The sequence below is a fragment of the Erinaceus europaeus genome, chromosome 11 (genome assembly GCF_950295315.1).
Source record: "Erinaceus europaeus chromosome 11, mEriEur2.1, whole genome shotgun sequence".
In the NCBI taxonomy this organism is placed as follows: Eukaryota; Metazoa; Chordata; class Mammalia; order Eulipotyphla; family Erinaceidae; genus Erinaceus; species Erinaceus europaeus.
In genome coordinates this window covers 46,836,864-46,856,511 of record NC_080172.1, presented here as the reverse complement: position 1 = coordinate 46,856,511, position 19,648 = coordinate 46,836,864, and the positions used below count along the sequence as shown (strand labels likewise).

Genomic DNA, 19,648 nt, shown 5'->3' with positions numbered 1-19,648 from the left:
GGCGCAGTCTTTCGGGAGATTTATTTACTAACCTGTGCGACTCCTGAGTCATGAATGAGGATGGGGTGAGAGAGGGCTGTAGGTGGGAGGGTGGGGTGAGAGAGGGCTGTAGGCGGGAGGGTGGGGGGAGGCAGAGGTTCATCTGTCACTCAGGGCCAGTTGGCACCTGTGTGGAGGCAAAGCCCAGGTCCTTACTCCGCAGACTGGGGGCACCCCACCGTGCAGCTGAACACTTCCTTACAGCACAGGGTTATCCCCTCCCCCCATTTCTGTGTCCTCCAACCCCACTGGAAAATCCTGTAGCTTCTTCCTGTGTGCAGGACAAGGCTGCTACCTTCACCTGGTCACTAGGTTCTTTAGGGACTACCTCCAACCTGCCTCCCCAGCCTCTTCTAATTGCTTACAAGGTACCTGTGGACACCTTCCCCCATGCTTGAGCCCCCCCCCCCATTTTGCTGCTGCTCTTCCCTCCTGTCAGGTTCTTCCCTTCCTCCTTTCCTTCTCCCTCTTTCTCTTCTTTCCCCCTTCCTTCCTTCCTTCTTTCCTTCCTTCCTTTATCTTTCCTTTCCTTTCTTTCTCTTTGTTCCTTCTTTTCCCCCTTCTTTCTTTTTCTTTCCCGTCCCTTTTCACCTCCCTTCCCTTCTTTCATTCTCTTCTCCTTCCTTCTTTTTTCCATTCACTCATTCATTCATTCTTTCTTTTCTCTATTTCTCTTTTTTGTTTCCTCTACCTCATTCTGTCTCTTTTTTTTAAAATTTTATTTCTGGATCTGGGCCTTCCTGAATGCACAGTTTCACTGCTCAGGACCACTTTGTCATTTAACTAGAGAGACACAGAGAGGGAGAGACACTACAGCACCAGATCTTCCTCCAGTGCCATAGCACCTCCCACCTGGTACTGGACCTCAAACCTGAGCCGCATGTGTGGGGCCAGGCACTCTCCTACCTGCCGAGCTGTCTCTTTAGCCCTAACTCTGATCTTCAGGCCTCAATTTAAACCCCTTCTCACTCAGGAAGCTATCCTTCATTCTCCTGGAAGAGTGTGTTGTTTCTTCCTGGGCAATCAGGAACCCTGTCCATTCTGGGACTTTACTTCAACAGTGGTCACAGCACAAGGTGGTGGTGTAGGATTGGTTCCCACCCTGTGAACTGGCCCAGGGAGCACCCTCGGGTCTGAGTACTGCTTGTTTGATGAGTGAGTGAGTGAATGAATGAATGTGCTTGCTCCCTGGCCAGATTAGTGTGCCGGATTAGCTTTGCAGGCAGGAGTGAACCCAATGTGATGATAAAAACAGAAGGTCTCACAAGCTGAATCCAGAAGCATACCAACAGTAGAGTCTGGGGGTTCACTGAGGGAGGGCACCCAGGGAAGGTGCCTTTGAGCTGTGTGCCCCACCCAAGCCTGGAGCTGGGGTGGGTGAAGGAGAGTGACCCATGGTGGCTCTCAGCTGCTTTCCACCCAGCGCCAGGGAAGCTAATGGGTTAATCACTGGAAATCTCTGTGATGTCACCCCAGGAATGCAATTAGGGTGCAGGCAGGGCCTAGTACTTGGTGGAGCACCTGGCTGACCCAGCAGGGATCTCCTGGAGCAGCCATGGGCCAAAGCTGGAGCCGAAGCAGCCTCATCTCAGTGGCCACAGGTCAGCACCTCTGCATGGCAGCCAAGCAGTGGGGTCCATGGTCAGGGCTATGTGGGAGTGTTCAAGGAGGTGAGGGCAAGCTCCTGGGTTGTGTAGGAGAGGTGCTCAGTGGGGGCCCAGATTCAGAGCATGCCCCTGGGGCTGCTCCAACAGGCACAGTGTGAACCCAATTGTGGTGGGTCAGGGGTGGGCTCTGGAACTTTACCTGGCAGCCTCTTTGCCTCCCTGGAGGCTGGGGTGGGGAGGTGGTTGCCTGTGTCCCAAGCTCATAAGGGCTACACCAGGTGCTGTGTATAGGCCTGTAGTTTTCTTTTTTGGTTGTATCCCTGTCTGCTTTTGGTATCAGAGTGATGTTGGCTTCATAGAAGCTGGAAGGGAGTATTCCTGTGTCTTCAATCTTTTGGAAGAGCTTTAAAAGTAGAGGTTATTCACTCCTCCTTGAAGGTTTTATAGAATTCATTTATAAAACCATCTGGTTCAGGACTTTTATTCTTGGGAAGGCTTTTGATAACTGTTTCAATTTCTTTGGCTGTGATTGGACTGCTCCTCTTTGTTTAATTTTGGAAGTTTGTAGGTATCCAGGAACTTGTCCATTTCTCCACGTTCTCTATCTTGGTGGCATATAGTTGTTCATAGAAGCCTCACATGATACATTGGATTTATTTTTTTTTTTATTTTATTTAAGAAAGGATTAATTAACAAAACCATAGGGTAGGAGGGGTACAACTCCACACAATTCCCACCGCCCAATCTCCATATCCCACCCCCTCCCCCGATAGCTTTCCCATTCTCTATCCCTTTGGGAGCATGGACCCAGGGTCATTGAGGGTTGCAGAAGGTAGAAGGTCTGGCTTCTGTAATTGCTTCCTCGCTGAACATGGGCGTTGACTGGTCGGTCCATACTCCCAGTCTGCCTCTCTCTTTCCCTAGTAGGATGGGTCTCTGGGGAAGCTGAGCTCCAGGACACATTGGTGGTGTCTTCAATCCAGGGAAGTCTGGCCGGCATCCTGATGACACCTGGAACCTGACTGAAAAGAGAGTTAACATACAAAGCCAAACAAATTGTTGAGCAATCATGGACCCAAAGCTTGGAAAAGTGGAGAGGAAGTATTAGGGAGGTACTCACTGCAAACTCTAGTATACTTCTGCTTTCTTACTTTGGTGCCATACTCCAAACTCAGTCAATTTCTGCTTTGCGTTTCTACTTCTTTTTTTTTTCACATGCATAACATTCCCCAGATTCCCATTTAGCAATACAACCCCCACTATTTCATTCATCATTTTTCATGGACCTGTATTCTCCCCACCCACCCACCCACCCCAGAGTCTTTTACTTTGGTGTAATACTCCAATTGCCAAAACCTGGATACATTGGATTTCTGTGGTGTCTGTTGTGATATCTGGGTGTTGTGTATCAACAGCTTTGTCCAGTGCCTGGCACCTCCATAGCTGCACTAACCCTGATTTGCTGTGATTCCTTTTGTGAGGTTTTAAAGAGAGATTTTCTTCTTTCCTGTCCTTTTCTTTACTTTCTCTCCTTCTTTCTTTCTCTTTTTCTTTTATTCCATTCTATTCCTTCCTTCCTTTCCTATAGACAAAAGGAGAGAGAGAGAGAGAGACCACAGCACAGAAGCTGCTTCTTTCAGTGTAGTGGGGGCTGGACTTGAACCTGGGTCACACACATTGCAAAGCAGCTATCCAAGTGGGTCATCTTGATGGCCTGAGATCCTTACTCATTTTTTATGAGAGGGACACACACACACACACACACACACACACCCCACAGCATTTCTCAGTTCTGGCTTTGGGACATTGAACCTGGGGTCTCTGGGCCTCAGGCATGGAGTATGTGCTCCGTCACTGAGCCACCTCCCCAACATCACCCCATGACTGTGGGAACTGCTGACCCAAGGGTGACCTTGCCTTCTGAAATAGAGTCCACCCTCTCTCCTCATCACTGGGGCTTGACATTGTAGGCTGACTTTTTTAGATAGAGATGGAGAGACACCACAGCATGGAAGCTTCTCCCAGTGTAGTGGGGCTGCACTTGAACATGGGTCATTCACATGAGAAACAAAGTGCACTATCCAGGCACAGTCTTTCTCTCTCTCTTTCTTTCGTTTTTTAGATTTTTATTTACTAATTAATAAAAGAGAGCCAGAGTGCTGGGATGCCGGGCTAGCAATGAGAGAGAGAGAGAGAGAGAGAGAGAGAGGACCCAGGAACCAAGCTAGTGGTGGTGAGGCAATTCAATTCTTTATTCATCCGAGTGTCCCCGAGTCAGGGTAGCATACCTGGTTAGGCCACATGGTGCAAATCACAATGGCCGGTGTCAGCCTCCCACTCTGCAAGCAAGCGCTCCTCCAGGTCATGGCCCATTCTTTTATTATCTATATATCAATTTTCTGCTTTGTCTGATATGATGTGGCAAACCTTTGGGGTTCCCGTGTCCCCCTCACTCAACCTCTGGTAGAGAGAGAGAGACTAACAGTATAAACACACCCCTCAGGTCAAGCCCTGCCAGGCTCTACCACATCCTCACAATTTCCCTACACCAGAGCATGATTCTAGCACATGTGATGCTGGGTATTGAATGTCCAACATTGTACCCACTATTCCACCTCGCAGGTTTGGCTTCAGGTGATGGCTGAGCAGAGAGCAGACTTAGCCAGAGGAGGACAAAGCACAGCAGATACTTTCCAGACCCTCAGGCTCTATGGCCATGCATGCGGGTGGGCAGAGGGTGAGTGCTGGCTGTGGGCTGGCCCAGACGAGGTGCCTCTCCCCCCAGCACTTCCAGATTCTCCCCCTGTAGCCCCTGAGTCGCCTTCTGACCCGGCTTTGGGCCCACTGACCACACCAGACACGCCGGTGGAAGTGTCCCTCCTACGCATCATCCACTGCTTCCACCAGTACGCAGCCCGCGAGGGGGATGTGGAGACACTGTCCTTGCAGGAGCTGCACGCCCTGCTCAGTGAGAACCTGCCTCGCTTCATGGATGGCTTGGTGAGGGGCCTGTGGGGATTTAGGGGAGGGGTCTAAGTATTTGGGGGGTCTGCGTGGGGGACTTATGGGGGGCAAAGGGCTGAGGCCCTGTGGTGGGTCCTGTGAGGGGCCTGTGCGTGTGGGGGCTTGAGGTGGGTGGGACTTGAAGGTGGGAGAGGACCTGTGGGAGGACTATGGGCTGCAGGGCCACTGAAGCAGGGCCCTGGGGGTGGCTGTGGGCTGGCAGGCCGGCCCAAGGCCAGAAGGAGGAAGCACCGGCCCTCCACCCTCAGCCCAGAGGCCTGTCTGGTCCAGCTCCAGCCTAAATTTGGTTAATCCCGGAAGCCTGGTGTGAACTCCAAACATCTCTACTACTCTACCAGCCCTGTTAGACCTCATCTGGCCCAAAGGCCCGGCAGCCAGGGAACTCACACCTAAGCCCTGAGCCTTCTCCCAACTCCCCCCCACCCACTTCTGGGGAGGAGACCATCGCACTGGCTGGGACCATCTAGGCCTGCATTTACAAGCCAGATGGATCTCCTCAGCCCAACCCCCTGACCTTTCCTCTGTTGTCAGCCCAGCTTTATAATCTGTTGCCACCAGCTCCTTTTGGCCCTACTCTTTTTCAGGGCACTCACTCATCCCCCATCTCAGGAGACAACCTCTGTGATTGCTTTGCACATGCACACACCCCCACCCCCGCTTTCAGAGATGGATGTGGCCTTGGTTTACAGGAATGTCTTCACCGGGCTCACAGTGGGGCTGGGCTGCCCAGGGGTTAGCCCTGTGTAGCTTGATGGTTTGGGGTCCTGCAGGGCCTGCTGGACCCTGTCACTACAGGGCCTCACATGTGCCCCTGGAATTGGGACCCTAAGGAAAGAGCCCCAGTCCAGGGCAGCAGGTAGAGGAGGCGTGGACTGCCTGTGGTATGCGGTGGGGACTAGGGTAGAGGAGCTGTAGGCAGCCACTTGATCACCTGAGTGAGGGTGGAGTTCCTCTCTAGGGTGCAGGGCAGCTCCCCAGCTAGGCTCCAAGTCCAGTGATCACAGGTAGCTGGAGCCAGCTTCACAGCCCCACACAGTGCCCCCCAATGCTTGGCCATCACTTTTCTCATGTTGTCCCTCCACCTCAGATGCCCCATCTTTCTCCTCCATCACCTTCCCCTAGTCTCAGGGTACCCTCAGCCAGACATCTCCAGGGCTCTATTCTGGGAGGGGGGCTCCCTGTGTGAAGGATTAGGGTGAGCTTGCCCTCAGGAAGGCCCTGGGGTGGCTTGTCCCCTTGGGGAGGTGATAGCTCAGCTCGAAGAACAGAGGAGGATGGGTGTGACAGGTGGCCTCAAGCACAGCAGACAGAGATGGCTGCACCCTATGCCCTCTTCACACCCAGGCCTGCTCAGCCAAGGTGCTCCCACACCTCTGCCACTATACCTTACTGGTGTGGCAGGGTCACTGGCTCTGTGGGTGAAGGGGGCACTACCCCAGGCTGTGGCTGACTTCCCACTTTGCAGGGCCGGAGTGAGCCATTTTGCATCGCCCAGCTGTTCCAGGCAGCTGACAAGGACCGGGACCAGCAGATCTGCTTTGATGAGTTCCTCTATGTCCTAGGCAAGCTGGTAAAGGACTACCACCTGCAGTACCACCGCCGGCTGTGTGCCCACTACTGCACACAGCATGGCCTCTACTGAGGTCTGGTGTTCCCCTTCCCCCACCTGTAGGCATCTGCCCAGAGCAAGTGCATGGAAAGGACCACCATGCAGGAGAGAAGAAAGTGACACCATGACTGATTCTGGTTATTATTTTGCTCACCAAGGGCTCCAGAAAGAGGAGTTTTGGCCCTGACGACTCCATTGATGCCTCTGGGAGTCCCCTCTGAGAGGGAGACACCCAGCTGCCTCAGTTTCTCCTTCTGAGGGAGATGGTCCTTGCTCAGCAGGACAGGACCCAGGAGAATGGGCTGCCCTGATGTGGGCATGATTATGTGGGCATGAGTATGATCATGAGGATTTAGCAGTGGTTCCCCAAATGCTAAGGATCGGGGTGTAGTCTCACATTCACATGCATGTACGGAATGCCCAGCACCCACCACCTGGCTCCTGCACCCCCTTTCACACTGGCAACCACTAAGGTCTTCAAAAAGCCTGGGAGATACTTCGGTTGCATTTCTTTTTCTTTTGCAAGTTTGTCTGTTTTAGTTTGTATATCCGAGTGAACCCATTTGGGAAGCTGTCACCTGCCTGTGTCCTTATGCACATAGCATAATCACCATTTTGTCCCTGGTGATAGCATCTCATTTTATCTATTTATTTATTTTGCCACTAGGGTTATCACTGGGGCTCAGTGATTACCAATCCTGACCACTCAGTGATCACCACTCCTGACATCTGTTTTATTTCTTTCTTTTTAGATAGAGAGGGAGAGACAGACAGAGAGGGAGAGAGACACAGAGAAGAGTGATACCACCACATTGCTCTACTGCTGTGAAATTTCTTTCCTGTAGGTGCTACCACGTGGTGGTCCAGGGCTTGAACCTGGGGCCTTACTCAGGGTAGTGTGTGTGCTCCACCGGGTAAGCCACCAATCTTTGATTGCAGAGTAGTATTCCACTGAATGCATATGACAAACTTTTTTAATTCAGTTTTCTGCTTTGATCCCATATTTGGACTATTGTGAGCAGTATAGGCTTGAATGCAGGGCAGGCCCCACTTTTGAAGTTCTCCTTGCTCTGAAGGAGAGCCTCAAGGAATCAGTGGACTGAGGCAGTTTGATCAGGATGGGTTTGGGAGGCAGTGTTGTCCTGAACATGGGTAGCCAGCCCAGTCTGTGAAGTAGCTTTGTGCTTGCTGAGTCAGGATCATGGAGGGATAGTGCTTCACAGACAGTGCAGCCTACTATGGATAAGAGCAAGGAGTGGAACCTAGAGACAGTCAAGGAAGACTTCCTGGAGGAGTTGGCTAGGCCTGGATTTTACTAGTAAAAAGTGAGGCTGGCTGTGGGTGTGGCTCTGATTTAGGGCTGTTTGTCACTCCTGACTTAGAGCTCATGGTCTCTGATACTCCTAGTTCAGTTTATGCCTGCACAACCTCTCTTTCTCTAAACCCTAGGACCTGATGGTGGATTTTGGGGGGAAGTCTCTCCTGTGCTTGGAGCCCTGCCTGTCTGGGGCGGGGGTTGCTCCTGTGAGGGTGGGCCTGAGAACCCTATTTTAAGGTGGCTTTGATAGAAATGACAGTGATGCGTGAGCTTCTCTATGGGGGCTGTTATCTGGGGGACTTGATAAGGGAGTCCCCCAGCTTGGCCTGGCTGCCAGACAAGACCAGCAGTGCCCTATGGGTTCTGACCAGTATTTGCCCCTGCTGCCACCCTGGGCCCACCCCCATCTGCCACTGACCAGTGCTGGCTTCTCAGGCCTCAGCTGATTCCTTCCCCACTCACTGGGGGTCTTGACCTGCTTTCTGGTCTGGGTGTTCCCCTGAAGGCATGTGTCCTGTATCACCCATGCCACTGTGGGCACAGTGCCTCTCAGTGAGGGCTGGTTGGCTGCGTGCGAGTCTGAGGCTGGGGTTGGAGCCCAGTGGCCAAGTCTGCAGGCTGTTCAGTCCCTTAGACATAGAGATGCTGACCAGGGACTCTTCCTTCAGGCCCTGGGGGTGGGGCGGGGGCATCCTTCCCTGTTTCACTGAATTGTGAGGAGTTAGGGTTCTTCCTGTGGGGGTGTTGGGGAGGTTAAGAGTATAGGGGGAGTGGGAGTATAGGGGCTGCAGGGGTATGGGGACACAGGGGTGTGGGGTGCTAGAGAAGTATGGGAACATGGGAGCTGGGGAGTGTGGGGTGTATGGTGGTCTTGGGGGGTATAGAGGTGCTGGGAGGTGTGGGGTGTCTCCACATTCCTCCTGGTCTGGCCCCTTTCCTGGGCTTCTGCTGTGTGTGACCTGGCCTGGTTGTTGGGACATAGATCCCAGGTACTGAACAACTTCCTGCACACAGGATCAGGGTGTGTCCCTCACTCCTCTTTCCATCAGTCAGTCTGGTTTTGGCCTTGCCTTTCCTGAGCTGTCTTCAGCCAGTCACCCAGCATTGGCCCACCCTTCCCAGAGGTTGTCTGTGCCTGGTCAGTCTGTTTAAGTGCAGTATTTCCAGGGGTAACACTGTGGTCAGCCATCACCCCCACTCCAAACCCCACCCCAGATAGGCACCCAGTGTAGACACAGCCAGGGCTAAGGGCTGCCTCCCTGTGGCACTTGGGATGGACTTTCTTATGTTCTGGGTGGACAGTGCTGCACCCCCCCCCCCCTTAGGGCACTGGCTTTAAGGTGACATCTCCCCTTAAAGGGTGAAGAATCTGGGCAGACATGATCCCTAACCCCATTGTTCCCCCACCCAGATGAGTCAGGCTGCTTCCATTGGGACTGGTGAGTAAGTACTAGGGAGATTCTGACAAAAGCCACCCCTTGTTCTGTGTGCCCTTTGGGGACCTAAGCACATGGATGAGGCAGCAAGCAGGGCTACAGGACAGACTTCAGTTTACTCATCCATTCCTCAGGTGTGAGTCTACCTATAAGATCCACCTCACAGTATCATTAAGTGAGTGAGTGAGTGGACATAGAAGCACCTTGAAAACATGGTGTGCTATGGGTGAGGTGCTATTACTCATGTAGGAGCCAACCAGTGAGTAATGGACACACATTAAACTCTCCGTCACTGGCTGAAAACTTGCTTTGGTACAGATCAGTGAAGTCCTGTTTCCACACCAAGAGGTTGCCTAGCCTCTTGCCAAGGTAGTTAGACTGCATTTTGGTTGATGGTATGTATGTTCTATCTTATCCCAGACCTTGGCCAAGGTATCAGGCTGTGCTTATGGGAATTTCTGCAGTGGGGAAGGGATACTGCCAGGCTAGCTTCGTGGGCGGGAGAGAGACGACCAGGGACTCACAGCTGAGTGGTACGCAGTTCAGTCTTTATTCATATGGAACGCAGCGCAATCTAAGCTATCTCTAATCACAATCTTGTCCTTATATATCCTGAGGCGGAAGAGTCAAGTCTGAAGAGGATGTATGTAGGATAGGGAGTGGGGAGAAGGAAAAAGCGTACAAAACAGTGAGGATTAAACCAATGCCCTGGAGGCAGGGTATGCTTAGTTAACAGTGGTTATGTAAATAGAATACCGTTTTAAGCAGGGGGGGATTAAACCAATGAAACAGAAGGGGTCTTAGAAGCAGAATTTAGAAGCATACCAACAGGATACTAGCATGGAGAGTCACTAAACACATAAAAATGGAAACACTCAATCCAAGTTACACTATGTTTTTTTCCTGTCTTGGGTGTGGTGTACTGTGCTTGAAATAAAGGACTAGGGATGGGGGGAAAGAGATGGGATGGAGGGGTCCTTGGGGTATGATGAGGGAAGGGGACCTAGGTTGGGGACAGTGTCTTGCAGACACTTATCATGGGGAGACAAGTGGTTGTATCTATGTGCCAACAACTGCACTATAAACCATCAATCCTTCCAATAAAACATAAAATGCAAATATATTATGTTATAGTAATACTACTGCCAAGCAATTGTACAAAGCACAAGCAAACACTAATTAGAAGAAACATATATAGCCCTATTTCCATAGTTGCACTATTCACAATAGCCGAAGGGTGGAAGCAACCTAAAGGGTCATCAACAGCTGACTGGATAAAGAAGTTATGGTATATATATCCCATGCAATACTACTCTGTAATTAAAAAGACGATACTGTGTCCTTTGTGACAAAATGAATGGAATTGCAAGTGGTTATCCTTAGTGAAGTAAGTAAGGAGGTGAAAGACAACTACTGTATTGTTTCATTCATATGTAGAATATAGGGAATTTAAATACAGGAAAGCTACAGACCACTGAAACAATTCAAGATATCCTGTCTAAGTCAAGCTTTGAGCATTCCTAGACAAAAAGTGAGGGCAATGGCATAGAGGCTATAGACATTCCCACTCCTATTCTACAGAACGAGACTGCACTAGAGGTCTTGCAGGAGAGTATTAAACATGTCAAGGATGGTCCTCCCTCCCTCTCTACCATCTGTTTCTATGCCTTCTATAATACAGAACAGCTGTTGAATACTGCAGAAATCTCTCTCGATAGCAAGTTGCTTGCTGCTGGGTTTGACAACTCCTCTACTAAACTGTGGAGTTCACAACCCAAGAAGTTAAAATCAGAACTCCATCAAGTTGGCATGTCCCGCATCCATTTAACTTGTGATAATCTAGAGGCAGTGGATTATGATGAAGATGAAAATGCAGGCACAGAAATGAAGATACTGCCAGGACACTGTGGACCAGTGTACAGCACGAGGTTCCTCAGGCTTGCTCTCTTGTTCCAAAGACATGTGCATTAGGTACTGGGTCCTTGGGAGTTTCACCAATACTGTATTGTACCAAGGACATGCCTACCCTGTGTGGGACTTGGACATTAGCCCACATAGCCTGTACTTTGCCAGTGGGCCTCATGACTGCACTGCCAGGCTATGATCGTTGGATCGGACGTACCCACTAAGAATATATGCAGGATACCTGGCAGATATAGACTGTGTCAGATTCCACTCTTACTCAAACTGCTTAGCTATAGGCTCAACCGACAAGATTGTCAGGCTATGGAGTGCTCAGCAGGGGAACTCCGTGAGGCTTTTCACAGGCCACTGTGGCCTTGTGCTTTCTCTCCCAGTGGTAAGTACTTGGCATCAGCTGGTGAGGATCAATGATTGAAGCTATGGGATTTGGCCTCTGGGACTCTCTACAAGGAACTGAGAGGTCATGCAGACAATATCACCAGCCTCACCTTCAGCCCAGACAGTAGTTTGATTGCTTCTGCATCCATGGACAATTCTGTGTGTGTCTGGGACATTAGGAACACTTACTGCAGCACACCTGCTGGTGGCTCCTCCAGTGAACTTGTGGGTGTATATACTGGGCAGATGAGTAATGTACTAAGTGTGCTGTTCATGGCCTGTAATCTCTTTTCAGTGACAGGAATTACTCAAGAAAATCAGGTACATTAATTTTTTATCTTTATTTTAATGAACTGAGGCAGTGGTAAAGGCCTCCAGATTGAAAATCTAAGGACAAACTGAGACTGAATCACTGACAGACTGTGGAAAACTCCCCACTTCTCCTGTGCAAACACCCGGAGCACACACCCTGAGCACATCATCCCTTCACTCTGTCTCTCAAATGCTAAAGGACTCAGGAGTAGTAAAGGCGGTGATATATGGACATGAGGTCAAGAATTAAGATATACCGAAGCTCAGATTGCTAGTTCTTACAAAGATCCCACTCTGTCCTCATGGGAGCATCTTTATGCTTCTGCCTCATTTTGCCATTTGTAAAACCAAGATGCTGCTTACCTTGCCTGGCACTGTTTTTGGTTTGAGAATGATTGCGGATCATTCTCTCCTAGTGCTACAGCGTCACGTGTTACCAGTTTCTCGAGTGGAAGAGAAACTTTGGTGTAGAAATTTGGGATGGGAACTAGAGAAGGGGATGGGGATAATCCTGACAAAGTCTTTCCTTTAAAAAATTCAGGATTTTAAAATTGATATTATAATTATTAATATTATTATAGAGAAGAGGAAACCTAGCACTGGGAGAGGAGGCCTTCTTTGCTCTCATCTTTCAGGCTTGACTCCTGGCACTGGCTGTGATACTTGGAATTTTGAGGTTCAGGGAATTAAGAGAATCTGGTAGCACAGTGTATTGGGAGAAAGGGAAAATTTCTGGGTGACAAATTGATCACTAAGGCTGACATTGTGTTTCTAGAAGTGGATGGGTGGGTTTGATTAAGAAAGTATTGGGCTCTTGTAGTGATGGTGGGAATGAAAAATTCTTTTCATGGCTACATTTCTGTGAACAATATTCTCTCCTGAGCAGACAAATAGTGAAGAAAATTAAAATGTTAGGAAGTGATATGTCACAATATAGAATTAGAAAATACTGAATTTCAAAGTGATAATTTATTCAGAGGCATGGCTTTTTCAACACATTTTTCTCCAGAGATCATCCACACTTACCTCTGCATCACAATAGCAGTTTAATGAACACTTTGTGAAATAAATTATAAGAACATAAGTACATGTAAAAAACTATATTTTGAGGATAAAGCAAATTATAATTTGTAAAAAAGGATTAAATATTTCTGTTTTCTGAAAAGTTATTTTGTATTCTATTAAAATGCATTTAGTTTAAAATAAAGAATCTTAAGATGTGATTTTCATGGTTACTGATTTAAAAACAGTTAATTAAATAGATATAGAAAGGGGAAAGGAAGTTAAGAGCAAGGGAAAGGCAGGGGCCAGGTGGTGGCTAGCTCAACTGGTTGAACTCACATATTACTGTGGTTGAGAACCAGAGTTCAAGTCTCTGATCTCCACCTGCAGGAGGGAAGCTTCATGAGTGGTGGAATATTGCCGCAGGTGTATCTCCTTACTGTTTCTCCCTTTCACCTCTGTAAAAACAGAAAACAAATAAACAAACAAAAAGAAACAAACAAAAAACAAAGGGAAGGGACAAATAAACATTACTGCCAACAGTAATGTCCCCAAGGACAGCAGGGCTGTGCAGGCACTGAGCCCCAGCGATAATCCTGGGGGTAAAAAAAGGAAGTGCATTCCCAAAGGAGTTGGGGGCAGATGGGTCAGTAGAGAAGGTTCTGGAAGCCCTACAGTTTGTGTGAGTGTCCTCTTATTTGTTCCTTTCTTCCCCTAGTATATATCAATTATCTGCAGACAAGAGTATGAGTTTAGATGAAGTTGACTATGCACACATGGTTTTTGCACCAGGCCACAATATCCTAGGTCACTTTCCTATCAGCGCTTTCAAGGGGTCCCTTAATCTCGTGGCTACCTGCTATACTAGCATTGCCCTCCTGCCCCACAGCAGGATAGAGTCTTTGATGCAAAAAGGATCCAGGTAGTCTGCTGTTGAGAAGAGGATTCATTGCTGATGGGGCCAGGGAGGAGGAGTGGAGTGGGCACAGAGCAGCTGATGTCTGGTGGGATCAGGAGGGATGGGAGGACTTCACCTGCAGAGGCCATCCAGTTGGGGGGATGGAGAGTGATTGACATCACCTCACCTGAGTCACTTGATGTGCTGGGTGTAGTATTTGTCTGTGGGCCTCAGTTTCCTCATCTGTCAAATGGGTATCATGTTAGTAGCCCTCTGAGTTTATACTATCCCAACCTTCACATTATTTTGACACCTGTCTTTTTTTTTTTTTTTTTTTTTAGGACAGAGAAATGGAGAGAGGAGGGGAAGACAGAGAGGGGGAGAGAAAGACTGACACCTGCAGACTTGCTTCACCACCTGCGATGCGATTCCCCTGCTGGTGGTGCTGTGACACCTGTCTTCAGGATCATTATCACCTTACAATTGAAATCCTGCATCCACTTTATTAAGCAGCAACTCCCCCCTCCTCATTTTAATCCTGGAAGCCATCATTATATTTTTTCTGTCTATTATTTGGACTATTCTAGGTACCTTTTATAAATAGAATATGCATCATTTGTCTTTTTGTGACCTATTTCACCTTGCACAATGTCTTCAAGTTCTGTCCATGTTGTAGCACATGTCAGACTGCCCCCTTTAAAGGCTAGATAGCAGTGTGATCTAAAGATCACACTGTTTATTCACTCATCCTCTTATGGACATTCAAGCACTTCCATATGTTGGTGGTTGAGAATAATGCCGATGTGCACATGGGTGTGCAAATATCTGTTTTGAGTCCCTGATTTCAACAATTCTTGATATATATCCTGAAATGGAGCTGCTGGATCCCATGGTGAATTCATGTTCACTTTATTTGAGGGCCCACCATCATGTTTTCTAGCTTGCCTATACAGTTTTGTGTCCCTGCTAGCATTCTGGGAGCTGGCCCCGGCAAAAGTAATTAAGAGTCCTTGAAGGAAAGGGGGAGTCAGCGAGATGAATGAAGTGAGAGACACATAAGCTGCTTCAGGTGCAGGAGAGAGGCGTCTCTGCCCTCTGTCTGCAGAGGTTTATTATTTAAACACTTTTTTTCCGGATATAGTTGACATTATGTGAGATTATTTTCATTAACATCAAAGATACAGATGACATCATGTATAATTAGTTTCATTAACATCAGGAATAACCTTAAACAACATTATTATTATTATTATTATTACAGTATGTTTTCCTTAGAAAGTTCTCTAGGTCTAGGGCATCCTGATCTCCACTTGAAAGTTTCTTGGGTCTGGGGTAGCCTAAATCTACCCTTGAAAGTTTCCTGGGTCTGGGGTAGTCTAAATCTACCCTTGAAAGTCTTGGTCTGGAGTAGTCTAAATTTCCCCTTGAAATGACCATCTGTGTTTTGACCATCTCCCTGTTCTGAACTTCTGTATGAATAAACATTTTTCTCTGGAGCTAAATCTAATAGTTTCTTCTTAACCCATTCTTGGATGGGTCTAACTAGATCATAGTAGGCTGTCCACCTAAATAAATCTTCTGTTGTAAAGTAAGTACACACCATGGGGGCTCTCTTCTGGTTAACCTTTGCATATATGAAAATTCACTGACTTTTAACTAATGAAATTTTGCTAACTTTCCGTGGGTGAGGGTAAGCAATAGGGCCTCTTTATATTTAGATAGAGATCACAGTTTTCCACTCATGCTACAAGCCACCCATAATTCTGGCTTTTGGCCTGAGTCCAGCTAATAGACAAGCTATAGTGGTGACAAGTAGCTCTTTTTCTGAAAGCCTCCCAATGGGTTCAGCAATTTCTGCTTCTAGGCCATTTTTAATCTTGACACACTCACTGCCATAGTTGTCATAATGCACTTCCCCCAGGGATCTCCTTTTATTGTCCCCAGGTATTATTTGTGCATATACAATATAGCCAATAGGTCTTTAAATTATCAGTGTAAGGAAAAATATTTCCAGTTTATTCCAGGACTCCCCGCTTTGCAGTTATCTCTAGCCTGCTGGGGCTGTGCCATACAGTAGACTTGCCTTGCCTCTGCCATTGTCCTCAGGTAATATTTGTGTATTTTCAATAGCCAATAAATCTTTAAATTATCAGTGTAAGGAAAAATGGCTTCAGTTTAGTCCAGGACTCCCCAATTTGCAGTTAGCCCTAGCCTGCTGGGGCTGTGCCATATACCAGGCCTGACTTTGCTCCCGCCACTAGCAGAGTTCTGATTTCTTTGGATCTCCTTACAACATTTACTGTTTTCTTTGTGTCAGTCACTTGTATGCTTGATGTGGTTCTCATCTGTGCTTCCCTAGTGCTAGTGACATGTATCAGCATCTCATGTGCTTATTTGCCACTTGTGTATCTTAGGAGAAATGCTTATTCATATCCCTTGTCCATTTTTCAATCATCTTTCTTCCTCCCTTCTCACCCTACTCTACTTCCCTCTTTCTTCACTTCTTCCTTTCTTTCTTCCTGAGAGAAAAAAACTACAGCATTGAAACTTCCTTCAACGCAGTGGGGGACAGACAGGTGCACATGACAAAGCAGTGCACTATCTGAACTATTTTTTAAATTGCTGTTGCTACTTTGGATATTAGCCCTTTTGAGATATTCAAATGTTATCTCCCATTCTGTGGGCTGGGTGGTGAATTTCAATTTTAATCTTCACTTGGCAGTTGAGGTGAGTAGGTATTTGAATTGAGGCAGAAATGTGGAGAGAGGTTAGTGTCATCTATAGCCTCCAGAGGGCGGCAGTACCCTAGGGACGTGCTGGATGAGCCTTTGCTGACTGCATGATCAATAGAGAAAGGATTTCTCAGTAGTCAGTTCTGGGCAGAGCAAACGGTGGAGCCTGGTGACACACTTGTATCGGGAGGCTCTGGTTGAGTGGCTTTACCCTTAGGCTTCAGCACCCCTGGATACATGGGCATGGTCTGAGTGAGTGCCTCCCAGAGCAGAGACTGGGGAAGTGCTGTGTCACAGCAGAAATGGACTTTGATCCTCAGTTGCTGAGCTGAACAACAGGTGTGTGTGTGTGTGTGTGTGTGTGTGTGTGTGTGTGTGTGTGTGTGTAGGGGCTCCTCCTGAAACTCCAGGTTGTGAGGTTGGCCACCTCTTCTCTTGACATGTCCAGTGAATGTCCCCAAAGCTCTCCCCTCCCTAGATTGGGTTCCTCTTGAGCACCTGAAGTCAGGAGACATGCTCACTAACCCCCAAGAAGTGGGGACCCTGTCCTGTGTGTGCAGAGGCTTAGGCCTCAGTTTACATTGTCCCAGGTCAGCCCTGTCTTCCAGGTCCCAGGGCACAGCAGCCCCTACCTCCTTCTCCCCAGTTTCATTGAGCAGGAGATTTGTGATTTGTGTCAGGGGGATGTTATCAAAAAATAGTCTAACACACACACACACACACACACACACACACACACACACACACACACACACACACATACACACACACACACACACACCAATTTAGGAAAAAGATAAAACAATTAGGTCCTTGGCCAAAGAAGAGCATGAGTCAACAGTTGAAAAAAGTGCTTATTGCAGAGGTGACAGAAAAACAAAGAATTTCTGATAAACCTGTAACAACAGGAGAGAGGTGCCAGCATTCCTGCAGAAAAGGGGCCAGCATGTTCTGGGAACACAGACAATAGCCTCTTTACAACTTGTGTGGCATCTTGGCACCTCTTGACCAGGTGGACTGGAATTTTCCTGTTTAAATGAGGATTGTCCTTGGACCCTTCCCCAGGGAGGCAGTTCCATAATTTCTATGCTAATTTATGACTTTATTTACTTATTTAGTTACTTCTTTATTTATTTACTTTAGATAGAATCAGGCAGAGAGAAAGAGAAAATAACAGCGCTAAAGTTTCTTTCAATGTGTGGGGACCAGGCTTGAACCTAGGTCATGCACATGGATGGCAAGGCAGCACACTAGGCCTTCTCCACCAACTTCAAGTAAGAAGGGGAGGACTGGTGAGGTATACGCTGCCACCTCTTTTTATAGTTTTATATGTCACTGTTGAACAGGAAGGTGCTTAGGTGTTTCTGGTAGTAGACACTCAGGAGTGTTTCCAAAATTTCAGAAAGATTCAGAAATGTAGAGGCAAGAAATCTAGGTCCCAAGACCTGGGTGACAGCAGAGGCAGCTTCACAGTTCTCTGCTGAGTCCAGCCGTCACACTGCAGAGCAGCAATAGCAGAGACACTCTGCCTTACACCATCAAACCCAGCAAGCAGTGCAAGAGACTCAACTTTTGAAGGGGTTTTTGGACCCTTTAGAAAATAATCAGAAGAAAGCCATGGAGAAGTAAGTTTCTAGGTATACCAGCAAAACGATGAGTTCAATGTCAGCCTCATTCCAGAGAGGCCACAGTGCATGGGTTTGGCAACAGCAGTGGCAGGGAGGACTCAGGAGCAAGTGTCTGGTTGATGAACCCCCAGATGCCAGAGAGCCCCCAGAGAGGTCCTCTCCACACCTCTTCCTGTTTCCTCCTGCTGGGGCCCCTCTGCTTGGCAATCACCTTCCTCCTCTACCTCTTTTCCCATCCCCCCTTCCTGTGCAGGCATTGCCCCATTCTTCTGGTTGAGTAACCAGAGCTGCAGCAACCCTGGATTTTCTGGGTAGCTGCCAAATCCTGTCACTATTAAAGGCAGCTGCTGCTGAGCAACAAACAGTGCATCCTCTCTGTCTACTCTGTCTCAGGGATACTTGGTAAGCAGAGTGACTCTGCACTCACTTTGGGCTCCCCTGGCGCATGGGAGGTGTGGGGACCAGGTAGCCTGGTTCAGTGGGAAGAAGGCTCGGCTCAGCAGGTCTGGACAGAGATCCAGTCCTCAAGCACTTTGGGTGAGGGTGCTCTGGTACCCCAGCTGGACCCTGGGGGGATAGAAGGGGGCAGTGAGCAAAGACAGATGGTAGGCTCTGTGACTTGGCACCCTGGGTCCATATCAGCACCCCTCCATCACAGACACTGCCTGTCAGGACTGAGCTGTTGCTTGAGGTCTAACCCCCAACCCTCAAGTCTTCACCCTGCTGAGGGAGGAAGCACCCTCCCCACTCAGAGCCTCCCCTTTGCCTTCCTCCAGTGAGCACTTCCCTGGGCAACATGCTGACCAACCTGGAGAAGGCAATAAACAACATCATTGATATCTTTCACAAATACTCCTTGAAGACTGGGAACTACCACTCCCTCTACAGAAATGACCTGAAGTCTTTGATGGAGAGTGAGTGTTCCATGTACCTCAAGGTGAGGAGGGCTAGCTGTGGGCCCTGGTCTTGGAGGGGGGCTCCTTCTCTCCTCCTCTCTGAGGTCCTCATCCATCCTGTCTTCTTTCTCCTCCATTTTCTTGATAGGAGAAGAATGCAGACACCTGGTTCACAGAATTAGACATCAACAGTGACCAAGCAATCAACTTCGAGGAGTTCCTCATACTGGTGATAAAGATAGCTGTGGCGGCCCACAAGGCCTCCCACAAAGAATAGCAATGCTCTGTCTCCCCCCAGCCCCATGTCCCTGCAGAACAATAAAGTGACTGATACCTCACATCACTCTTGGCCTCTTGATTTTCTCTTATTGGAATGAGAGTCTTAGAGATGGAGGGAGGACAGGAAGTCTCCAAAAAAGGAAACAGAAACTTGAGTTGTTCGCCACCACCCCCTCTTAGGAACACATACGCCCACTGCTTGGCTGTCCCTCCCAGAGTCTCTCTCACATGATTCCTGGGTCTGTTCCAGCCCTGTGGTGCCCAGGCATTGGGTTCAGAACTTTAGGATCCGAAACAATTCTGAGACTGGTGATTTTTGTACTTCCTCCCATCGGGGAACATGGGAGGAGGGTGTTCTCTTAGCTAGATGCCACTTTCCAGGTACATGTGTTAGATACAGTTCTAAATCAGTGAGCTAACTACATAGAAGTGTGTGTGTGTGTGTGTGTGTGTGTGTGTGTGTGTGTGCTGGAGGGGGGTGTAGGGGAAGTGTGTTTGGGGGATCAGGAGGAGGCTGGGTGTTTTGACACACACCCCAAGTAAAGCTATGAGCCACTTGCAGTTTGT

The 19,648-nt window shown here is 48.3% G+C and overlaps 2 protein-coding genes and 1 pseudogene across 4 annotated transcripts in view; all 3 read left to right on the top strand.

Annotated features, from left to right (window-relative positions):
- Window positions 1-19,145, top strand: part of LOC103115605 (protein S100-A8) — a 253,840-nt gene extending 234,695 nt beyond the window's left edge. Inside the window, exons 1-3 of one of the 2 annotated variants that reach the window (XM_007525392.3) lie at window positions 18,165-18,308; window positions 18,683-18,843; window positions 18,951-19,145. In XM_007525392.3, the coding sequence (XP_007525454.1) occupies window positions 18,703-18,843; window positions 18,951-19,079 (270 nt within the window). In that variant the 5' untranslated portion in view covers window positions 18,165-18,308; window positions 18,683-18,702 and the 3' untranslated portion in view covers window positions 19,080-19,145. Of the gene's footprint in view, window positions 1-18,164; window positions 18,309-18,682; window positions 18,844-18,950 lie in introns of those variants that run through there. The other variant, XM_060201538.1, reaches the window with a different exon arrangement.
- On the top strand, window positions 1,514-10,305 carry LOC103115638 (protein S100-A15A-like). 2 transcript variants are annotated; one of them, XM_060201536.1, is made up of 3 exons: window positions 1,514-1,640; window positions 4,432-4,646; window positions 6,136-10,305. In XM_060201536.1, the coding sequence occupies exons 1-3, from the start codon at window positions 1,595-1,597 to the stop codon at window positions 6,310-6,312; spliced, it is 438 nt and encodes a 145-aa protein (XP_060057519.1). In that variant the 5' UTR covers window positions 1,514-1,594; the 3' UTR covers window positions 6,313-10,305. The 2 variants fall into 2 exon arrangements, with proteins under 2 accessions (XP_060057519.1, XP_060057520.1); XM_060201537.1 differs by having other exon boundaries at window positions 1,558-1,640; window positions 4,456-4,646.
- Window positions 9,108-12,869, top strand: LOC103115639 (TAF5-like RNA polymerase II p300/CBP-associated factor-associated factor 65 kDa subunit 5L; annotated as a pseudogene).
- Window positions 19,146-19,648: the final 503 nt, after the last annotated feature.

What these genes read in the sequence shown, in the direction of transcription:
- LOC103115638 (XM_060201536.1), top strand. Translation starts at nt 1,595, where the DNA reads ATGGGCCAAAGCTGGAGCCGAAGCAGCCTCATCTCAGTGGCCACAG. An exon ending in CCTCATCTCAGTGGCCACAG is followed by an intron (nt 1,641 to 4,431) that starts GTCAGCACCTCT and finishes CTCTCCCCCCAG; the next exon opens with CACTTCCAGATTCTCCCCCT. An exon ending in CTCGCTTCATGGATGGCTTG is followed by an intron (nt 4,647 to 6,135) that starts GTGAGGGGCCTG and finishes CCCACTTTGCAG; the next exon opens with GGCCGGAGTGAGCCATTTTG.